The following is a 23,291-nucleotide window of genomic DNA, read 5'->3' as shown; positions in this document are numbered from 1 at the left end:
AAAAAATCATTAACTTACATCAATTCTGAAGCGAGTTACAAGGTTTTTATCTTAAGAAAAAATATTACGGTGCCGCTGGGCGGGCTTCTTGCTTTTTCTTGCGCGCAGAGGGAAAATTCTCGGGCGGAAAAGGAGTTTTTTGTCAATGCATACTATGAAATGTATTTATGTATTTGTTTGATATCATAAACAGAGATTACCTACTCATAAGTCGTAACAGCAGTGTATTTATCTGAATACATTGAAAGACGAAAGTAAGCAAGGGGCTTGGAAGTAAGACTCTTTCGCCTTTGGTGTTTAGGTCCCATCGGGGAAACCAAGAAAAAGAATATCTCATAATCTGTACCAAACACTACCCCATCCAGTGCACGCATTTACAAAAGGGGGCTTGGGTTTTTTCTGAGTTCCTTTCATAGGGTACCATAAAACCTGCCCCAAAAGCGACCCAGGCCGAAGGGGCCGAGGGAAGAATTTACGAAGGCGTTCAGTTTGTCATTGCATTTTTTTGGAGTGAACAAGTGTTGTGTGGTCTGCTGAATTTGAGAATTGTGAAGTGTGTTTTACACGTATCTCTGCTGTAACACGCCCAATCAATATGTCCGATACAAAGAAGAGGAGAAAAGGTGAGAAGCTCATAAGCCGCGAAAGACAGTTGGTGCTCGAAGTCTTCTCGTACGTAAGGAAATCTCTCAGCATTAGTGAGGCCTGTCGAGAAGCTTCGAAGGCTACTGGGTGCTAGGAGTTCACTACTTACAGAGTGAGAAAGGAAAGCTCCCGTGGTCCATTGGTAACTCCTTCAAAAACTAAATATATTAGACAGCCTTACAAAAATTCGAGGGCAGTGATTTTCGACGGTTTGGTGAGATCGGGAATTAAAAGGAAGGTACATGAATCCTTCGTGAAAATTATTCCTCCGACTTTAAAATCCATCTGAAACCCGGTGAATATGGATAGTATTCTCCCAGATTACAAAAGGACAACACTATATCGTCTTCTTTTGGACATAGGCTTCGTGTACGAACGCAGGGGGAAAAGACTCATCCTTATCGAAAGGAATAATATTATTAGTTGGTGGCACAATTAATTATCTAAGGTAGCTAAAAAAATATCGTCGCGAACACAGGACGAGTGTATTTACAGGCGAAAGTTGGATTAATGTTGGACAAATAGTGAACATTAGTTTGCGAAACAAACAATTAGAAAATCCGCGTCAAGCTTTCATTGCTGGACTTAATACTGGGCTTGGCCCCCACTTCCCGAGGAGGACGATTTGCAATTATACACGCAGGAACGGAAAATGGGTTCATAAAAGGAGCCTCGCATGTGTTTCTGTACAAAGAGAACTCAATGGATGAGCATGAAGAAGTGGGTGGCGAGTGTTACGAGAGATGGTTTGAGCACTCACATCTTGCAAACTTACACGAAGGATCAATTATACTGGTAGATAATGCCTCTTATTACTCAAAGAAATTGGAATCCTTGCCTACTAAAAGGTGGAGGAAAGAGAACATTAAGGAAATTAGCTTTGAAGATGTCAGCTTGAAAAGAGATCTTTAATTTACAATAAACCAAGTACGGGAAATTTTTGAAAAATTAAAGATTGATGATGTCTTATACAACATCGCCTTTCATGTAATACTAGCTAGAGCCAAAAAATATTGCATAATATGGAAGGAATAGAAATTTTGTTTCATTCAGGAGCGGCTATAATTTTTATTATCCTTCAATTTATTGTTATTTTTTACATTACAGATTATTCATTATTCAGTTTGTGCATTGAATAAGTACGTACATGAAATAACAAAAGACTTTTCCTTTTATACTGCAGCAAAGGTATTGTAATTTACGCTAAAAAATTCCTTTAATTAATCGTCTTTCGTGCGATCCCTAACTCCTTTTTGAACTAAACCATTTTGGCGCTCTATTATGTGTGGTTGCATACGCTGTTAGGATGCCTGCCGGCGGAGCGGAAGCTTGGCAACACTGTTATCCATAAGGCCCGTACTGTCAACTAAATGTGGAACGCTCTATAGTCCCGTGGATCTTCCCTCCTTCCCCTTACATGCTGGCAGAGTCCGAACACCCCCTGCCACACGCCTTTTAGGCGGCTTGCGGGGTATTATGTAGATGTAGAGTGGATCTAGAGTGAGTGATAATGATAAGCCAGGGACAATATGAATAATATGTCAATGGAATTTAATGAAAAGTACACTTTAAGCGAAAACAAAGAGGGAAACTAGGATTTTAACTATGTAAATACGTTGAAACTGATGTATGAGATCTCGTTCTTTTCATGCCCAACAATAAAAGTTGACTTTTAGTTGCAATAGTTCTAAAGTGAACGTGAACGCTTTTGAACGAGTGTAAATGTTGTCAAAGTTTCGGAAAGACAGTGAAATCAACCTGATAGGAGGTGCATCAGAAGTCCTCCCATGCTCCCTGAAACAACCTACGAGAGGCGCCCTTACGGTGTTTTTCTACCACATGCGGAAACGCCTGATGTTACTAAACCGTCAATTTTCGTGGTAAAAACAATTTGTTTTCTGCAAATTGTCAATAATAGATCCGGATTTCTTATAACAAAATTCCAAGTTAATGGAACGAAAACCACGGGAATACCGAGCGCTCAAAGTTGGGCAACTTGATTTTACGCGCAAAAAACGGGTACTACAAACAGTAGGTATGACTCCAGAACAGCGGTGCGGATGGTGTTTAAAGTTTGGCAGTAAACTAAGGTGCCTCTCATACGGGGAATTAGGGCTATTGATAAGGTATTAAGTCTTCATAATCATTGTCGATTACTTTTTAACACACGCCAAAAGGAATGACCGAAACCCATGCGATGAAAGTATTTGGAGATTTTTTACATAAATTATTTGACATATCCGAGACAGATGCCATGGACCAAATTTTGTACTGCATAAACAATGAGAATCTCAGTCACTCAGCATGGCCACTAAAACCCAGGACGTTATTCTCCATTCTCCGCGCATCCAAATAATTAAAATAAATGACAGCGGTGTTGGATTCTCTGATATTTGACTGCAATTAGGTATATCTATGAAAAAGCTATATTCTCTCCAATCAGGGTTTATGATCGAATCGTTGCCTTGCAGTAAATAGTCACTTTTGGCCTCCTGACGTACCTTGCAATTTCATGGTGAATCTTCCGCAAATATTCTTGCTGTCGTTCTTTCAACGCTGTGTACAGTTGATCTCTGCATTTCTTCAGGGTTTCCTTCCGCAGCTGAAGAAATGCAGAGATCAAACCATCGCCGCGGAAACCTACATTCTAACGCTGTGTACAGTTTTCGTCTAGCTTAGCGGAGGCTATTTTTTCAAACTACTTTTCCGCTGAGTGGTGACTGCTAGCAGGGATGCCAACGTACAAAAAAATTGGGGGGGGGGGGGGGGGGGATTGGGGATCTTGCCCCGCGAAATTTTATAAGTAGGTAGTGAGTTTTTAGTTTTTCAAGAATTTTAGAAGAGCCATATGATCTACATTAGAACCCTGGTAACTCGAATCCCGATATCTGTACATTCCGGGGAAAATCGACAAGCCTGACTCAATTTTTCCTCACACCCGTAACGAATTTTTAGGGGGCTCGGGCCCTCTCTGTCCCCATGGAGTCGGCGCCACTGACTGCCAGTCATTCGGTGTTGCCGTGAATCGTAGGTAAAAGCACTGCTCTTATCTCAGTTTCTCCGCTGTTATGCCGCTCTCATTGCGGTAATTTTCGCAGCTACTTCGCGGAAAAGATTGGCTGTATCCGGAACAAATAAAAGAGTATTCTATCGCTTTGGTCATGCTCAGACATTCTTGTGATGATTTCCGCTCGATGGTAGCAGTGAGGCCAATTATTTTTTTATATTTTTTTTTACAATTATATGAGTTCTTATTAGAGAATAGTAACTAGTTTCTCCATTATTGCTGGCTGACAGGGTGCATTTCATTACATTTTGGAGGCTAGTTGCGCCTTGAAAAACTAACGAATGCATAATTTTCTTCTCTCTTTTAATACTACCCGTGTGCAGAGGCGGATCTAGGTTTACACCAAAGGGGCAAACTGGGAGTCTGAGGAATTCCTCCCAGCCGAAGGGGGGTTCGGAAATTTTTTTGAATTTGGGATTTATAAGGATAAAAAACAGCTGCTCGACATACACAAAGATGCCCTAAGTTTCAAAACAATTTTCAATCCAATTCGTAATAGTTAGTAAATTTACCGGAAAATATAACTAAAAATTTTTGTACGAAGAGGTAACCTCCAAAAATTTCAAGTTATCTAGTGTATGTCTCGATCTAATAGGGGAGCTCCCTTTCCCACCCTCCCCGATAGATCCACCGCTCGCCGTGTATGTTCAAAGAATCCATGGAACTTGATTGAACCTTTAGGTTCGTAATCACTACCTTCGACGCTTTTTCGTCCAAGGTGGTGATTAAGATCGCGTAGGCATCGTTGCCACTTATTAGCAATGGTAATGGGGTAGTCAAGAATCGAGAATCCCCAATTTCACGGTCAGTCGTGAGCTTTTGAGGCTACAGTAGACCTGTTGATGAATTGATGTCCTTTTGACGGCCACCCTGCGTGTTTAAATGAATTAATTTCATGTTAGCTGGTTTCAATACCGTCGCAATCGTTTTCGAAAACTCTGAAACGTGAGACTGTGCTCCTCCACCCTTCGTGCTGATTAATGAATCTCTCATGCCCTCGCATCGGAGTGATACGGTGGAAGAACAAACAGAATAGAAGGAGAAATTGCGAGCAATCATTGGCCCGTAAACTGATCAATTAGCGAGCTTTGTGCTGGGCACTGCCGACGCCAAGTGGGTGACCCTCTTCCCCGCACGTCCATCTGCAAAAATCCCCTCCCCTTCGGCCGGGCCTTACCGAATCCGCGGCATCGCGGCGAATGGGGCGAGAGCCTGCGGTGCCGCGCAGTCTGTTCGAGAAATCTTCCAAGGACCGTATGGTTAGCACCGATCCAAATAGTTCGTGACCCTCTCTTTTGCGGATTGACGCGAGCACCCAAGGCCTCTGGCGACAGGGCACAGCCGAAGGGCCGCGAGGGGAGCGTGGAAAAATAAAATCCAGGGCGGTCAATTGGTAGCCAGCCCCTTCCTCTTCCCCCCTCCCCCTCCCCCCGCCCTCCCATATGGAGCCGCGACCCTCGGGTGAGCGAGCCCACAATGGTTATTTTCCTGCGGCCAGCGTCGTAATGAGGAGGGGGGGAATAATGGAATGACCCAAACAAGAGCCTTGCGTCACTTTGCTGCGGCAGCTCTTTTATTTGTCCCCCGCACAATTCATCGCCAATTCTCGCAATTCTTCTCCTTTCTTTCTTCGCCCTCTCCTCTCTTTCCATCCCACGCGCCCCCCCTGTCATTAGTTCCCTCCGCTCATCCCCGCCCCCTCTCCCCAATGCCAGTTTGTCTCCAGAGTCTCCTCAAACTCCCCCACCTCCGTGTCCAATGCCTTCTCGTCAAGGAAAGGTGTCCCTTGGGCTGGGGAGTATATAAGAGGAGACTCATCCAATTCCGACCACAACTCAAAAAGAAAACCATCTTATCAGTGCTCTTACTCATCCTTTGGTTTTGTGCCTTGGTATCTCTACAGGCAGGTGAGTGCCAAAATCTTTCAGACCGATACTCAACTTAATGCCTTGTATAGTAAAAAAAAATTACGTCAAGCAGTCCACACTTCACCGACTGCGCAAATGGGTACTTGCGCCTCTTTTTATGTCTTGGTGGATAATAATGCGGTAATGGTTTCCGAGTGTGCTTCCGACGAAGAGATGCCTCCATTTTCTTCAGGCTAATGGCGTCTCGGAGACAATAAGAGGTGTTGTTAGTGGTGGTGTAACATAATGGGATGTGACTCAGGAATCGGGATGGGATACCTCTATTAGAACACTAGGAAGTGCATTGACTACTGTGAAATGGTGAATAAGATGAAGATTAGTGCTTCTGTTGAATAAAATAATATTCGACGCAAGTGTTTCTGAGTGTATACGGCGGAAATAGCTAATACAAGGAAGTTGGAATAATTAAATAAGTATAAATGTGTTCGTTGCGTTATCTTAGTGTGATTAACTTCTCAAAAGACTGGTGGATATTGCTTCAATCCGGTAAGATAGCGTGAATTACATTTTGCACGGAGCATCTGCCCATTTCAGCGAATTTTTATAATGCATGGATTGATGAGTTATTTTTCTATTTGGCAAGAATGAAATATTTTGCCTTTTGTAATGGAAAGCCTAGTGAACATAAAAAATGATCAATTCATGATTCTAAGCAATTCCATTTTTCCTCATCTGATTATCGTGATGTTGACATAACTGAATCGGATTTGGCTCGGGAAGGTCGCATTTCCTGTCTCTTTGGGACTGCGTTTGAACCTAGCGAGAGAAACTCGATCTCGGAGGACTAAACTGGTGCGTTCGGGGTTTTTAAGAACTTAGAACGCAAAATACTCCCAGGTCGAGATTTTTTTTCGCTCGATATGGACACGAGGGGTTAAAATAACCTCTTCGGTGCATAAAATCCGCAATGAAGCATCCACGGGTGACCAATACTATGCCATGCACAACAGTCTCGAATTTCGCAATAAGCGATTACAATCCGTAGTAATTACAATCTTCCAAAATTCAACCTTTTCTTGTATTTGTTAGTGTAACTTTAAGACAGAAAATTCATTCAAATTCCGTTCATCCAAGGAAGTGTTAAAATAATTAATTACAACGAATGATTCAATTTTTAAAAATTCATCATTGAACGATGAACTTTGAGAATGATACCTTGTTAGATATTGGTCGCAGCGTTATTTACGGCGTTGTCTCATCGTTATATTCGAATTTTATGTGATCATTAACGTCATTAAAGTATATTAAATAGTGTTGCAAACTTGTACCCATTAATATTTCTACAAACAGCTGCTTGGTTACTTTGCGGATAGTCTGATCTTTCATGCATGGCCATGAAGTACTTTTCATGTCATCAGTCTCCAATACTCCATTTTGCTTAACTATAGTGATATTCTGTTTACTCATTTGTTAACCCGTTACAAAATGGCGTAGAAAGAAATAAGCAAAGTCTTATTCGGGCCTTACGGTTGTTCTAGGCCCCATCCTCCTAACTAGGCTCTTGGAAATTAGCGTCCTCGCAAAATTAGTATAAAACGTTTCACATCGTTGGTTGATTTTTAATTCTATGATAATATTGCCATATGGGAGCACCATCGTTGGGATTTCAATCTCAGAGTTGTTTTGCTCCTTTTAAATTTTTGTTCGATACTTTACATCTTGGAAAAAGCACCGGTTTTGGACCTCAGGGCCTCAACAGTACAAGATTTTCCACTTCAAGGTTGTGGCTAATATTGGTCAATCGGGGATTAATCATTTTGGGATGGGGGTACATTTGGAGGACGGGTTCCATTCAGGGTTCTCGAATCTACCTCTGTTATCAGTGAATCCTAAAATTTGAACCAATTGTTAATTTCAGAACTTTTTACCCGCATCAGAGTCAAAGCCATAGAAAATATTTTTTAAATTAGCAGGTATGGAGCCCTTTCCTTCCCCGCTACCTAGCTCCACGGAAAAAAAACTTGAAGATATTGTATTGGTTGTCCACGGAAAAAATTCGAAAATATTATTTATCTTGGTAGTATATCATTAGCTTGAATCAGAAAGCTTATCCTGGAACAGATATAGTAAATTGGTAATGCACTGGGTTTCAAAATTACAAATAAATGACAATAAAGGGCAGTAGCGGATACAGAAAAACTCAAAAGGGGGTCTAAAGATATCTTCAGTTACCTTTACTTTTATCGTGAAAAATAATTAAGTCACATGCACAGTTTAAGAAAGTTTTCTTTAAACTGATTATGCACGCATACAATACAATGCCATTTTATGAAAAAAAGTTACAATTGTGGTTCTGCAATATTCGGCAATATTGGCGGCTCCGCAAAGGAAACTTATTATATTATAGGCAACTTAAGGGGCGTCCCATATGTGTCCGCCACTGAAAACGGGCCGAGAAAATATCTTATTGCACGAAATAGAATTTTACGTTCACCTCTCTTTAGGCGCGAAGAAATCAACTGAGTTACTTATATTGATAGTTGCAAAACTTAGATGAATCCAATGAAAAGAACGTTAAAATGTTGTGCATTTTGTACATATGGTGGAGGGGGAGTTATAAATTTAAATACTATAAATAGTAGTGCATTATATCGTGGAAAACATTTCCCACCGCGAATTTGACTCTCAGACTTCTATTTTGCAGACGTATCCTAATCCACGCTGTTTCTTCGGAGACTTCTTGAGCCTTAATAATGTGAGCAAATTTTTGCCCTTCGGTAATGACTGTGCCTTGTCACGAACAGATCGTTTTCACAAGACAGTGATGTTTGTCATTGGAAGCTGATGTCGAATTCAAACATTTTTACCATGAGGCAATTAGCGATTTCTTAAAAATTAGCAGGAAGGAAAACAGGAGGCGAACTTCAGCTGGGGCCGGTTATAGCCCTCAAACCTCTGGAGGGGAGAGAATCGTGTGACGTGGGCAACAACGTCATGTCCCTGCTAATTTATAAGGTTGTTTGGCTCGATCATTTGATGATTAAAGCAAGCATAGAAACCTGAGACATTAATTGTCATTATTTACGCAAGCATTTAGCGCAGTGTACCTTTCGAATTTCCAGTTAGCCTGTTGATGAGTAAACAGGTGTATTTACCTGCTTAAAGTATTTCCGGATGTTAATTTTGAAGAGGAATTAACTTAATTTTGCCTTTTTTGAAATTGTTGGAATCAAGAAAAATGAAGTTATGTTCATTTTCCAGCGATTTGATTTTCACAATTTTACTTTAATTATTGACTTCCTTGGCATTCTTTCGTATGCTCTTGGTATTGAGTATGTAATTTTTAGTTAGAATTATAATTTTACTTGGCTGAAATTAACCGACAACATTGCAAACTTTGTCGCTCTTTGTGTGCTGAAGTATTAGATCAGCGACTTTATTCGTTATATTTCGTTAAGGTGAACAAGTTTATGTATGAAAATAGAATTTCTATTTTCCATTGACTCTACTGAGTCGTCGTTATATTCCTGAGTTATAGTATCTTTATGCACTACTAAACTCGCATAAATGCATTTTATCTTCAGGAAGTAGGTAATGAAAACTAAGAAATTTCTGTAGCTTCGTCATGTGAATTCTCCGCATCCAGTATTTAAATCAATCTCATCCGTTAAAGATATTTCGTGACCAAAATTGTAAAAAAATTAATTTTTTTACTCGATTTTTGTTTCTATATAAGTAAAGGGTGTTGCTCATCCAATCAGCAGTAATATATGGAGTTAAGTCGGGCATGTAAATTTTAATTTTTTGACTTCTATGTGATTCCTTGTGTGTATGTTTCATTTTGTCACAGGCACACACAGGATTTTACCAACTATTTACCCAAAGTTACGCTATAGGCACCTCTCCATTGAGCGCCCCTCCTATTTTTATCATAAGGCATAGCCACTCGCATGAGGTAAGGTTCGGAAAAAAGGAATAAACAGATACATGGCTGACAGTACAAGTTTACGCTTGAATTTTTACGCAGGGTAAACATAGACAATTCAATTTTTGAAACAGCTTGGAGTCAAACTATATGAAACAGTTTCACTTTTATGCAGCTAAAACACTTTATGAATACCATTTCCAAAAATGTCTAGCCTTTATTCATACAACAAAAAATAAGAGTAACTTCAAAAGTAAAAACATTACGTGCTGCTATAACTGAATGAACTGCGGTAGGACGAAATATAATATAAATTAACTAATTTTTGAACGCATGAAGAGCAGCGGTACGAACGACATTTTCAATTGAACAAAGCCTTTAAAATACAAGTACAACCAACTGCATAGCTTTCTGCAATATCTTCTAGAGAAATTAAAGTGCAGATAAAAAACATGAATGATGAAATAACGGGGTCTGCCTCAAGCCCAATGAGAACTACTTCATAAGTTTCCTTCTTGTCTTCTTTTCGGCAAATTCATTAATTATGGCATCGCAGTTCAAGTTCTGCTATAATCCTAACTTAGCACATTTAAAGCCCTAGTAAGGAGGGCACGGAACCCACATAATAAGCCTGCTGACGGCGGTAAACTTCGAGGCGCCTTCAGTACAGATCATTGGCGGTTGCCTAACAGAAGGCGCCCCTTGGACTGCGATGCCCCTTATGCACGTGCCTATTTTGCCCTACGGTAAATCCGGCCCTGGTCACACACTGCAAATTCGCAAAAAGGAAAAGCTAAAAAGTTGAATTTCGCTATTTACAACACTTGACTATGGTAAACTATATTGTATGAATTATTTTCAATTGAATATTGGGAAAAAACCATTGTAAAATTACAAGTCCATTCGCGTATTTAAGAGTTCATTTAATAGGAAATTAAGTTTAATTTTTGTAAATTCAATTGGATATTTAGGAACTACATTGACTATTGTGAAATTCAGTTGAATATTTCAGAATTCAACTGAAAATTTCAATTAAAGTGGCAGATTTTTTCCTATAAGGTAGACGGCGACGATGGAAATATAAATTTTATCAACGTAGCCGTATTGATTCATCCAGATATCTTTTATTGTGTTAGAACGGGTTAAAAGATTTAATACATTCCTGATTCCATTTATGCAATGGATGAATAAGTTCAAAGCTAAAATAACACCAATTTTGGTTGCTAATAATTCATCGTAATCCCCTAAAAGTTGCGAATAGGCGCGAAAAGATTCTTACTTTATTCCATCCAAATCAAATCTGGGTGGGAAATTGGAGATTTGCGCTGAATGCGCTCTCCATCCAGTGATAGGTATGGCGTGATATGTCGCGGAGGCCACCGACAGCTGTGGTTATTTACGCGATATGGTGGGAAATAAGGGAGGAGAGTAACCCAGCGTCGGCATAAGCCTGCTCTAAATGAAAATCGCCAATGGGACAACGGATTAAAGTCTCCTCCAACGGATGGAGTGCTATACTTGAAGTGCCCATCACTCAAGTATGGTTTGGGAAATCTATGAAAAATCTCCGCCACCGCCGGGATATGAACTCGGGCCCACGGGTTGGGTAGTCAACTAGCCACCACACCAACCCGAACCCCCGCAGTGATCGGTATTAAAGAAATAACCTCACACTCGCCATAAATATTACAATTAGTTTGGAGGATCCTGGGTCGTTTTCTAGTTAAGGATATTGATTTTCCGCTGTGGAAATTTCGAATTTCTGAGCTATCTGTTTGCCGCTGTCTTCATCGTCTCCGTGATGCAAATCCATGCATACGGTATGAGACAAGCCTATATTTCAATGCATTGCACACGGTTTCCTCCTTTTATTTTTCGCAGTCGGATATCAGCTGTCTTCGGCATGGTGGGAAGCACGCGCTGGTCCCTCCGGAGGGAGTCGGAGGCAGCGGTGGCTGTGAGCCGTCGGTTCGCCCGGAGGACCGGCGAGATCGTCCGCCAAGGTTTCCCGCCGCTCCGGTGGGGTAAAACTTACTCCCCCCATGTCGCAGCCTCCGATTTCGTCGCTGGCATTACTGTCGGATTGACCCTCATCCCTCAAGCTATCGCCTACGCGGGACTCGCCGGTCTGGGACCACAGGTAATGTTCTCATTTCACTCCCGATTTATATGAATTTCGAATTATCTACATGTCGAAACTGTGTCACGTAATTTATGTAAATTTGATTCTCTGTATACCGTATTAATCGTCAGAGAAATTCAACTGGTGTGTAATTCACGGGTCAGGGTCAATTCAGGGTATCCATAGCAGCCATAGTTTCCTGAGGAATATTTTCCGAAACCCACTTGGGTTCAGATGAGGAATGGCCTGAGATGAGATGACCAATGTGGGCATCCTGGCCTGATTTAAAACACGCGAATAATTCGCCAATTATATCTGCCGATTTCTTCAGCTTCGGATAGCTTTCAATATTTCGTTACATTAATTGATCGCAACCCAACTCTATGGTGACATTGTTCCGATAGCATCGCATTTCTTTTCAAGTGGGTCGTCATGGTCACTTCTGGGTGAATATTTCATTCTTCTCGGAAGAAATTCATAACCAAGGAAGAAGTTTCTCCCCATTGATTTCCCTGGATCTATCTTGAATAAGTAAGTCTTAGAGGCTTCCCTCTCACGTTCTTCAAATACGCTTTCAATAGATATTGTTTTCATTGCTGAGGATTTTATTTTACATTGATAGAAGTCTCTCTTGTTGGCTAACTTATTATTTTGATTCACGAATGAAATACTTTAAGGAAAACGAACTGCGACTGTCTCTCATGATAGGCTAGTTCAGTGGCAAATCCAGGATAGGGACAATGGGGGGCTTGGTGGTGGGCCGGGGAGAGAGGGAAGGTAACCTTCCAGCAGTAGTGGGGGTCCGAAAAAATACCATTTTATCTAGTGTAAATTGGATACTTAGAGGTAACTATAATCCCCTCACTGGATCTCCCACAGGGCTAGTAACAATAACAGCATGACTTAACAACTAATTGTAATCGACCACCGTATCGAGTTTTGTGTTTCATATTTTTTTTATTTATTTGTTGTGGCTTTTTCCGAAGACCTGTTTGAACAATTTATTTTAAACATATTATTGGTCTCAGCGTTTGTAAAAAAAAGTCCTATCATCACTGTACTAATCATATATTTTCGTCGTTCACGATATGAATGTCTGAGCTTCTGTGCACTTTTACTACCTTAACCTGTTCGGCACCAGTCACGATTCGGTGCGCTTTTTAATTTACTAGATAGTCTATGCTAATTTATACCTCCTGGGCTCATTCAGGGGAGGTAGTCAAGTTTCGCCATTTCTTGAGCATGAAAAGCCCTATTATTATTCTATTTTACTGTGCGTTTCCCTTTAACGTTTGTAATTATTCTTGCAGTATGGGCTCTACTCATCCTTCGCTGGAAGCCTTGTGTACATTCTCCTCGGGACTACTCCGGAGATCAACATCGGGCCATCAGCCTTGCTCTCCCTCTTGACCTTCAATTACACTCATGACTCGAACCCTGACATGGCTGTGCTGCTCTGCTTCCTCGCTGGGATCATCGAATTGATATGCGGATTTCTTCAACTCGGTGGGATTTTATTCAGACTTTTTTTTGCTGAGAGAGACTATTAGTTAATGACTTCGATTATTTATTGAAATCAACTTTTCGGATTGTATTTTTCATTTCTACTAAATATCGTCATTCACGTATGACGGGAGATGTGGTGAATAAAGCGCTGGAATACCGAATGGTTCAGAGTTCGAATCTGAGTGAGGCAAATGATTTCCTCAGTAAGAGTTTCTAACAGTCATAACTTTATGATAAAATCAGGCATTGGCTCAGGGATAGGAACTGAACCTCCCTCCCTGGACGTGAAATTTTCTCTCCCCATAACATCTGGAAGGGGGCACTTATCAAAATCAACCTTATATTGAAATCGTGTTTCTGATTTTAGCTCAATGCGAGCTGACGGTATACTTCCAAAATAATTATATTTTAAATAGGATTACAAAACTATTAGTATGCATACTTTTAAGTAGTGTTATACATTTTTATAGATACTTCGACACCATGTTCAAGATTTCACGTATCCTATTCATATTTTTTCAATTCTTCTTTATTTAAAACCGCGGCTTATGGCTATTCAAACTGTTTAAAAGTTTGTAGGAAGAATTTCCATCTTCCGTACGTATTTTTAAATATATTTTTATGTTTTTTGGATATGAATGGAATTATATCTCTCATTATCATCGTATTTACAAATTGATTTTGCACATAAGCATGATCATTTACAATTGCTTTCTCTCCAAATAGGATTTCTTGTGCAGTTCGTGTCATTACCTGTTGTATCAGGTTTCACATCCGCCGCTGCAATAATCATCGCCTCTTCGCAAGTTAAGGGCCTTTTGGGCGTTAAGTACAAAGCAGAAGGATTCAAGGAGATTTGGGTCCAGCTTTATCATCACATTGGCGAGTCACGCCTTTGGGACATCGTTCTAAGCTGCTTTTGCGTCGCGACCCTCTTACTATTGAAGGTGAATTGCTTATTCAATTGGAGATAGTTAATACGTGCTATTTTTTCTAGTCTAAAGTGACGTATTAAATAAACCCCTACTTAACATCTGTAGTGACCAATATGCAAAGTCTTCTTCGCAAAACCTCTCCATTCCGAATCCAATACTTCGCTATGGAAGAAGGGAACATATCACTTTTATTTCCATTAATGACGATTAGTGCCCATGGAAGTTCGGTGAAATTATAAGGCCATGAACAGTGTTCTTCTTTCCCTTCCCCGGTTTTAAGAACATTGAAGCCTCAGCGAATTAGGCTATGGATAAGCTCGCTCTAGATTAGCTGAATCACAGCTACGGAGAACGTGAGCGCTTGAAGATTTTCAAAGAATTTTTTCCCCGGAATTTGGCGTGATGGGGATATACTTTTCGTGAATATCTAATAAATTTGTAAGATTGTGGATTCCGTTAAAGCGAGAGGCATGTGGAAAAGTATCTTTGTTTAGGATTTTAGGAAATAACCACGGAGTAGCTGGTGCCAAACTTTTCCGACATCATGCAAAATTAATATTTTCATACTTTTAGTGATTTTCATCATCACCATCATATGAACATTCCCACTACGCTTATTCATTACAGCCAGGGCCAGATTTACCCTCCAAATGGAATAGAGGTTCGTGGTGCCACTCATTATTTTACATTTTTAGCGGAATAATCGCTTTTCGTCTTATTGAGGAAAGAGTATGACAGAATGGAATTTGACTTTTTCTATCGAACATCTTGGAATTCCGGCCTTTTAAAGCAAAATCGAGGAACCGAGGGTGGAACAAGAATCTATAGTAAATTATCTTCCCTCAATCTATCAATTACCAGGGTGAAATAATCAAGTCATTTAAAAAAAATTATAACTAAAATTTTGCCTGAATCCGAGATTCATCATCGCCCAAGTACCATTTCTGTTGTGACTTAATGTCACAGTTGGTTTCTTTCTTCGACTTGGGTGTAAAACACAGTATTCGGCGTCCCGACTTACCTTACGTCGATCTTACGTCCCGACTGTGTCGTATTGGTTACGCGTTCGCTGCTGAAGCCCTTCGGCGCTTTCAGCTTCGAAAATATCAGTCAACTGCCCAAGGATAGTCAATACGATAATCCAGTAGACTTCAGCCATTCAAGCATAAACGATGCTTGCCCCTTGAAAGTAGCCTTCCCATAGATACATAAATGGTGTACATGTTGCGTAAGTTAGGAAAAACAGGCGCTCTTTTTTTCTGAGTATGTACACGGAAACACGAAAAAGATGGCTATAGAGCAGCGTTTCCCAACCAGTGGGTCGCGACCCACTAGTAGGTCGCGGGCGGAATTTAAGTGGGTCGCGGCGGGGCTCTTGAAAATGTACCAAATTTAAATGATTCACCAGATAATTTTAATTTTATGTATGAGTCATTTTTATTATTTTTTTAAAATAAAAAATCTTGGTGCAATGCTTGCCTATTACATTGAAACGAAAACAATTGCGTATATAAATGTATATAAATACCAATTAAGTGTACAAAATGCATACATACGTATTTTTATGTGCGTGTGTGTGTAATCATGGGTGGGGTAGGGGTGGGTCGCGAAAACGGAAAAAATTAAAAGGTGGGTCGCTAGACATAAAGGGTTGGGAACCACTGCTATAGAGTGATGATGTAACAATTAACGATCACGAAACCATAGTATGCGATTACTAGTTAGCGTAAATTATTTTTTGAGTAATAAGAAATGCACTTTTTTCTAATTTTCAAAAACGTTTACCTTTATTTAGCGTCTCAAGGAAGTGAAAACAGATGAGAATACTCCTCGAGGAAGATTTCTCGGAAAGTTTTATTGGTATCTTTCCAATGCACGAAATGCTTTGGTGGTTGTAGTATGTGCCTGCCTTGCCAAAGTTTTCCAAGCTAACGGCTCTGCTCCATTTGTTTTAACTGGTGAGTAACATGATGGCCTGCTTTTGTAATATGCTCTATCAATATTTTTAAAGTAAAATAAATTTAGAAAATAAATATGGGAACTTATGAAAGATGGTTTCATCTTATTTAATTTTTTCAGGTGGAGAAATGAAAGCTTTTTGGAAAGCAATGGAAGAATATCATATGAAATATTCATAGATCTTGTGGTTTGGAAATAGCTTTATAGTAATTAATCGTTTTGTCTATTTTAGGTGAAATTGATGTTGGCATTCCACCTGTTGGCCCACCTCCATTTTCAACACACTTTGGAAATACCACTTACGGATTTATTGAAATGTGCCAATATCTTGGAAGTGGTATCCTTGTTACGCCCATCATTGGTATAATTGGAAATGTTGCGATAGCGAAGGCTTTTGGTATGTCCTTTCTAATTCCTTACAAATTACCTTATTTAGTTTTAATCAGGTATTTGCGCATGCTCTTTATAAACTTAAGTCGACGAATGCTTGTATATTATTCCAGCCACATATTAAAAAATTCTTGAATGGAGAAGAATCACTGGATCAAAGTTGTACTTCAATTCTATATCTCATCCTCAAACGAAAATAATCACAATTACAAATTTTTTTATCATTTAGAAAATGAAAATCCATATTTTTATTTAAATGGTATGGCTGTCAGATCATGGTTAACAATAGATTTGAGCAAATTAAAGTACAATTGAAAATCTAACTGAAGTGTAAATATTCTGAAATAATACTTCTGAGTCCAAAAAAAATGTGAATTGTATAACTTCATTTCAGAAATGCTTGATAAATAAATTTATCAATCAAGTTACATGGTCATTTTGGGATATTTGTTGCAATTCATGATTGGATGTAATACAAGCATTAATTTCACCCTGTTTTTAACCCAATTTTCTTTAATGCCAAAGAGAATTTTTAGTGATGCCTTAAACTCACTTTGGTTTTGCTAACTTGTAATGCTTATGCCTAGTGTCTTGTATTTTCAGCAAACGGTAAAGTGGTGGAAGCCACGCAAGAAATGGTAGCTTTAGGTTTCTGTAACATTTTTGGCTCATTCTTCCGTTCAATGCCTGTGAATGGATCATTTTCACGAAGTGCTGTAAGTAATGCCAGTGGAGTTAGGACACCTTTAGCTGGTCTCTACACAGGTAAATCTTAATATGTACTTTCATGAAAATCCATTGAAATATCAATTTCAATTAAAATTTCTATCGTAAGTGCTTTGCATTTACTTAGTAAAATTTTGCAAATCAGATAAGTTAAAGTTAAAAAAAAATCATCATCATTACATATGAAGTTTACCTTGCTTTTGGTTTGATAACAAATTCCATATACTTCTGACATTTAAGTCATCATAACTGAAATGTATATCTATGGCTAAGTTCTATCAACACATTTCTCAAAATTTGGCCGGTCTGAGTTAATATGTATTGCTAATACTGTTAATAAAAAGTAAAATTGAAGCAAAAAACAATTCTTTGTAATGCTTCAAAATGCTACAAATGTATGCTTCTTTTTGAGTTTTATGTATTTTTGGTTTTTAATTTCAATTAAAATTATATGAAATTTAAAAAGTAAATCGTTTTTTTTTTTGCTCTCCTGAAAAGTTGCTATTTTTGAAATACATGTTGTTAGAACTTAGTCATCGATATGTGTAATGAGATGTCCATCTAATTGTATAGGGATGATTTCAGGGATAATTTAATTACAATGACACTGAAGTGTTCTTTCTCTAACATAAACTTTTCATTCCTTATAATTCACTATTTATCATTTTTACCTTTTCCAGGTGTAATGGTACTACTAGCTCTTAGCTTTTTGACACCATACTTCTACTATATACCCAAGGCTACGTTGGCATCGGTTATCATTTGTGCTGTGATATTCATGGTTGAAGTTGACAAAATTAAACCCATGTGGAGGACAAATAGTAAGTTTCTCATTAAAAATTTGCAATTCTTATTTTTATAATGAAATAAGGGTCTCAGATTTGATTGTCAATTATGTAATATCTCAAAATTTTACTTCCAGAAAGAGATTTGCTCTCAGCTCTGGTGACTTTTGTTGCCTGTCTGCTTATTGGAGTGGAATATGGAATATTGGTTGGCATAGCTGTTGATATGTCATTCCTTCTCTACAGTAATGCCAGGCCAAAAGTGTTGGTTGAAATTATTCCTGTGAGTATTATATAATGATAACAGTGTCTGTGTGGACCATCCTATGATTCCTTACACATTCTTTATGCTGTAAATATTTGCAAAAAAATCTCTGATAAGCATGATATTATTTTTATTTTATTCCTGTTCTAATTTATCATAGAATTTGGAAGACATTAAAACATTTTCAGCTGCCATTAAAAATTGAGAAATTTCAAAAAATTATATTTTCAAAAGTATTGATTTTGTGGGCCTCTTTTCCATGCAAATCAGAAGTCATAAATTTTATTTACAGTTTGCTTAATTTTTAAATTTATGCTTATTTCAGGATAGCCATGGAACACCGGATCACATTCTCATAGTTCCAAGTGCAGGTCTTCTCTTTCCTGCTATCGACTTTATTCGTGATGTTGTTTCCCGCACTGAAATCAAGGGAAAGAAAATGATGTCCAAAGCTGATCTCATGTCAATACCAGTGGTTGTCGACTGCAAACACATTTCTTTAGCAGATTACACAGTAAAAGAGGTTAGTTTTACTATAAGCAGAGATAAATACTTCATTTTTATCATTTGAAATATTGGTGGAGTACCTCAATGCACATAAAAATCCTGGGAAATTAGGCTAGAAGAGTTTTTAGTGGGAAATGATAGGGATTGTGGTATTTCGTTCAATTTTATTCTCATCATGACCATTAGTGATTCATTGGTTGGACCAGATGGGTTGAAGGCTATCTAACATTTGGGTACCCTTTTTAAGAGAAATTATTCCAGCAGAGTCCAGATTTACTTAGGTCCAACTTACCCTCATTAATAAATACTGTAGCAGCCCACAATTGTGATGGATAACTTCAGTTAATTCTAGACACCATCTGTACGACAGATTTGGATGCCTAGTGTATTCAGTTGTGAGTGGCTTCTAATTGCTTTGAAGTTTTCTAAGGCAAAGACCTAGATATCAAGCATAAAAGCAATTGTCTGAAAAATTAACTGATTTAATGAATCTAATGATGGGTAGTAATTTGATGGAAAACAGCCATTTTTAGTATTGCAGCATTTGTACTTTCAGAATGTGAAAAGCATTTTTTAAGCTATTAGAGGAAGGCTAGAAGCGTTCTAGGAAAATTTCTGGATTAGAATGTGAACTGTATGTGGGCAAAAAGTCTTAATTACAGTATAAATTTTGTGGTGAATGAACATGAACTTTGAATAGGGAAATTAGAATAGCCGGCTGTTGTTCGTGATGCATCTGTGTAGGATAATGAGTAAAATTGGTAAGGAAGAAAAGAATGAATTATCATTCAAGAGTGAGGAGAGAAGAGTATGTGAGGAGATGAAAAGAAAAGAAATTCTGTCTCTGGAATAGGTGCTGAAGAGGCCTGAGAAATCCAATATATTACATATATGTTCTCTGATAATTTGAAGGTTGTAAGGTAAGAATGAGTGGAAAATAGAGTATAGGCCTTATGAATGGGATAAGGAGAGAATGGATACGTGTATCACAAAGAATGATACAGTTCAGAGGAAAAGGGATGGCTAACAGAGTGTACACTGTTATGATTAAACTTGGTTCCATTTCCACCGATCTTATGGTAGATTACCGCTGAAGAATAATATTGAATTATCAGGCAGAAATGAGGACCTTAAATTTCTTACATAATATACAACTCATTTGCTGACTGAATAAAAAATTATAATAAAAAAATAGTCACACAAAGGTTTTCAGAGCATTCCTAATTTGAAGTATCACACAAAAGTGTTTTCTTACAGACATTATTATTTTATTACAGGGAATTGAGGCCCTTATTGTCGACTTTAGGAAAAATGGAAGAAATTTGATTTTCCACAATCTGAATCCCTCTGTAATGAAGATTCTTGATAATATCTCTCATCCTGATTTTGTGACTTGCACTACTGATTCTGACTTGCATCATATTTTAAGAGGTAAGTGGATAATTTTTTTTACTGCACATACTTATGCTAGCTGTGACAGGATTGAAAACTAACAAATATAACAAAATGTTTGAGACTTAGAAAGTATTTTAATTAGGTAATTTAATGATAAGTGGTGGGCCTTTATTATTGAATACGATTATGTAGATAAGGTGACAGACGGCTATGGTAATTTGAGATACGGGTAGGGAAGGTAGAGTGGAGGGAAACCTGGCATCAGTCTGCCCTTTAAAAAAAGACACCAAGAGGACCATGGTTTTATGCCTCACCTGAGGAATGGATTGCTGAAAAACCTGAATTGCCCTAAACATGGAACTCCAGCAGGAATAAAATACCTATGACGAATCTCTGTTACCATCAGGATTTCAACCTAAGCCGACCTGAGCACAAGGTCTATAGCTCTCTATGGTTCATGGTAATGACTAATAGCAGAGGGTCCATTCAGATCTGGTCACCAATTTCTGTCAAACTCTAGCTTGAAGTCAGTACTGGGTTCACGCTTGAAGGGAGGAGTGAAGGCATTATGTATTCATAAAAAGTTTTAGGGTGTTCACCTTTGGATGGGGTACATGGCAGGGGTCCCATTGGAGGGGGTGTGCATAAAACTGTAAATGGTATCTTTGAACCACTGCGGGGGGTTATAAATCCTATACCTCCCCACTCTCTATGTCCGTGGGGGCAATAAAAGCACATGAATTGTTAGAGGTGGGGATATAGAAGAGAAGAGGGAAAAACTTTTATCAGGACTCATCAGGACAGGAAATTTCATCTGATCAGGACATGCTCATACAAAAAGCCTCAGGGTCCATTATCTGCTGCTAACTTCAGTTGTTGGTAATCAAAACCTACCTGAAACAACACAACAAAACTTCATATGAAAACAGTCACCTCAAAAGACATGCTCAATAAATTATTTTGGTTTCTTTTATGTAATGGCTTTGAGAGTGTTTTTCCTGCAAAAATTAAATTTATAATTCATAGAAATAAATATCCACCAAAATAGGCTGTGTCATGAGCATTAATAAAGCCATGGGAAATTGAAGGACTCAGTGAAAGGATTACAAAGTGAGTGACAATCCGATGTATGTATTATTTTGAAGGAGTCTAATATTTTCATGGAATACTTGTGGAAGGAGGTTATATGTCGTGGGCTTGGGGCAGTGCCAATAGATATAGATTGTAACCGTAAAATTTCCCAGTTTTCCAAGAATAGAACTGGAAGGAGGACAGAGAATAAGACAAAATTTGAATCAAATGAAAATAAACATGCCCTAGTTTTCTACAAGGTCACATCACTGAACTACAACAAAGTTTTGATGGCACTGTCTTAACATTATCATATAAATTGGAGGAGGTGACTGACTATTATCAAGTGGTTAATAGAGTTTCATAGAATCTCTTAGCAGGAGATGTGAGAATCCAGCATTATGAGGATTCGGTGAGACAATCTGAGATGTTGCTGTAAATTAGTGACATGGTATTGTTAAATATCACAAGAAGTTAAGTTTTAAGTGATTGCAATTGAAGAGTGGGATAATACTTATTTCCAGTACTGATTAAATTTCATAGACTCTACAAGAGTCAAAAACTTTTTGATACATTTCTGCATACATTCAAGAATACATATATATTTATAGTACATAATTATAAATTACTTCAATTTTCTTTACTATATCAGGTGTTGCTGTTGGAAAAAGAATATCAGTGGATACAAAACTGGAAATGGAAACAGTGAAGCGGCATTCAGTGGTTTCAATAAAAGACAGTGGTGTTTGATTGTTGAGTGATTCAGGTGTCTTTTTAATGGTATCTGGTGAAATACCTGCACATGAATCAGTGAAGTGATTGATCGATCAGAACTTCATCTTTGAACTAATGAGTGCTCAATCTATATTTATGAAATGTGTGACCAAAATCCCTGATCGAATGTTCCTGTGTTGACTTTGGTCTTTTTCATGACTCACCAGAAGTTGACAAATCATCACTTACATGAGCACCCCCAGTGACCTTTTCAAACTGTGGCTTTCATTTTTAGCTCAATTTTCACAGGTGTAGGTATTGTATTTTTCACAAAATCATCCCCAAAAGTTCCTTCTAAGTTTGCTTTTTTGAAAATTATATCCAATGAAATTCTTAGATACCTACTGTGGCGGCGTATTTGAATAAAGTTTGGCTTTGTTATTAAATACAAATTCATATATCCCAATAGAAAATTGTGTTTTGAAGCATTTTTCCATTATCTCATCGCTCATCAGGAATGAAAATGAAATATGAATCGGATAATTTGAAAATATAAGAAAATTCATTCATACTTTATCACACCATTTATTGGTGGAAAGAACTCATGTAATGTCCTTGGTGATCTTTTTTTATGAATTTTCTTATTGAATAAATAGTTATTTACTCATGCAACTTGTGCAATATTCTGAATGAACTTTAACTTTAAGCTTTATGCTGCAGGTAAATTCTATGGAAAAATAATTCCACAGCTTTCGGAATACTTCTTATGGTAGTGAGAGCTAGCAGTGGCTTATTTACCAAGTCTTCCACCAACCAATACTCAATAATGAATTATGGCAAGTTTTCACTCCCATCAGTTTGTTTCCATCACGCGGTAGCAGCACCTTTTTGATATCTTATGATATAAGAAATTTTTGCTAAGGTTATGTAATGTGTGAGCCATTTTCATTCAATTTAATTTTTGATATTTTCAACTGCTTTTGCATCAAAATTTCAGACCATTCATTCTAATGAATTTTTGCACTGCTTGATATGTCTATCTACGGAAAATTGCAGGGTTTCTCTTCTCCATAGAAAAATCTTTCCCTTCCGTAGAAACATTAAATTATGGTTTCGCTAGTAGTGACTCACGCCACCCTAATGATGGTGTTGGGGTCCCTATCCTACTCCTTCCATCGCTATCATTTCTCTAGAGGTGTTGTCGGACTCTCATCATGGTGGCACTTCCTATCCTATTTGGTTCCTCTGTCCTTCCCCTCTTGAGGTGTGCAGGTGAAAAGTTTCGGACTTGCAGACCCAATCCTCAGGAGTGACACCCCACGAGCCTGACCTGATTACTCATTTCCACTGCTTGATATGTCTGTGATTTAAAGTCCAGTTCATTCATATTATTCTTCACGACAGATGAAAT

The 23,291-nt window shown here is 38.3% G+C and overlaps 1 protein-coding gene across 1 annotated transcript; it reads left to right on the top strand.

The window, feature by feature from the left end:
• The first annotated feature begins 5,430 nt into the window (after positions 1 to 5,430).
• Positions 5,431 to 22,552, top strand: LOC124161592 (sodium-independent sulfate anion transporter-like). Its single transcript, XM_046537977.1, has 12 exons — positions 5,431 to 5,619; positions 11,387 to 11,645; positions 12,938 to 13,133; positions 13,860 to 14,080; positions 15,864 to 16,026; positions 16,260 to 16,424; positions 17,021 to 17,182; positions 17,824 to 17,964; positions 18,066 to 18,211; positions 18,519 to 18,716; positions 19,978 to 20,131; positions 21,819 to 22,552. The coding sequence occupies exons 2-12, from the start codon at positions 11,409 to 11,411 to the stop codon at positions 21,914 to 21,916; spliced, it is 1,881 nt and encodes a 626-aa protein (XP_046393933.1). The 5' UTR covers positions 5,431 to 5,619; positions 11,387 to 11,408; the 3' UTR covers positions 21,917 to 22,552.
• Positions 22,553 to 23,291: the final 739 nt, after the last annotated feature.

Source organism: Ischnura elegans, chromosome 1 (genome assembly GCF_921293095.1).
Source record: "Ischnura elegans chromosome 1, ioIscEleg1.1, whole genome shotgun sequence".
Lineage (NCBI taxonomy): Eukaryota > Metazoa > Arthropoda > Insecta > Odonata > Coenagrionidae > Ischnura > Ischnura elegans.
This window is presented reverse-complemented; position numbering and strand designations above follow the sequence as displayed.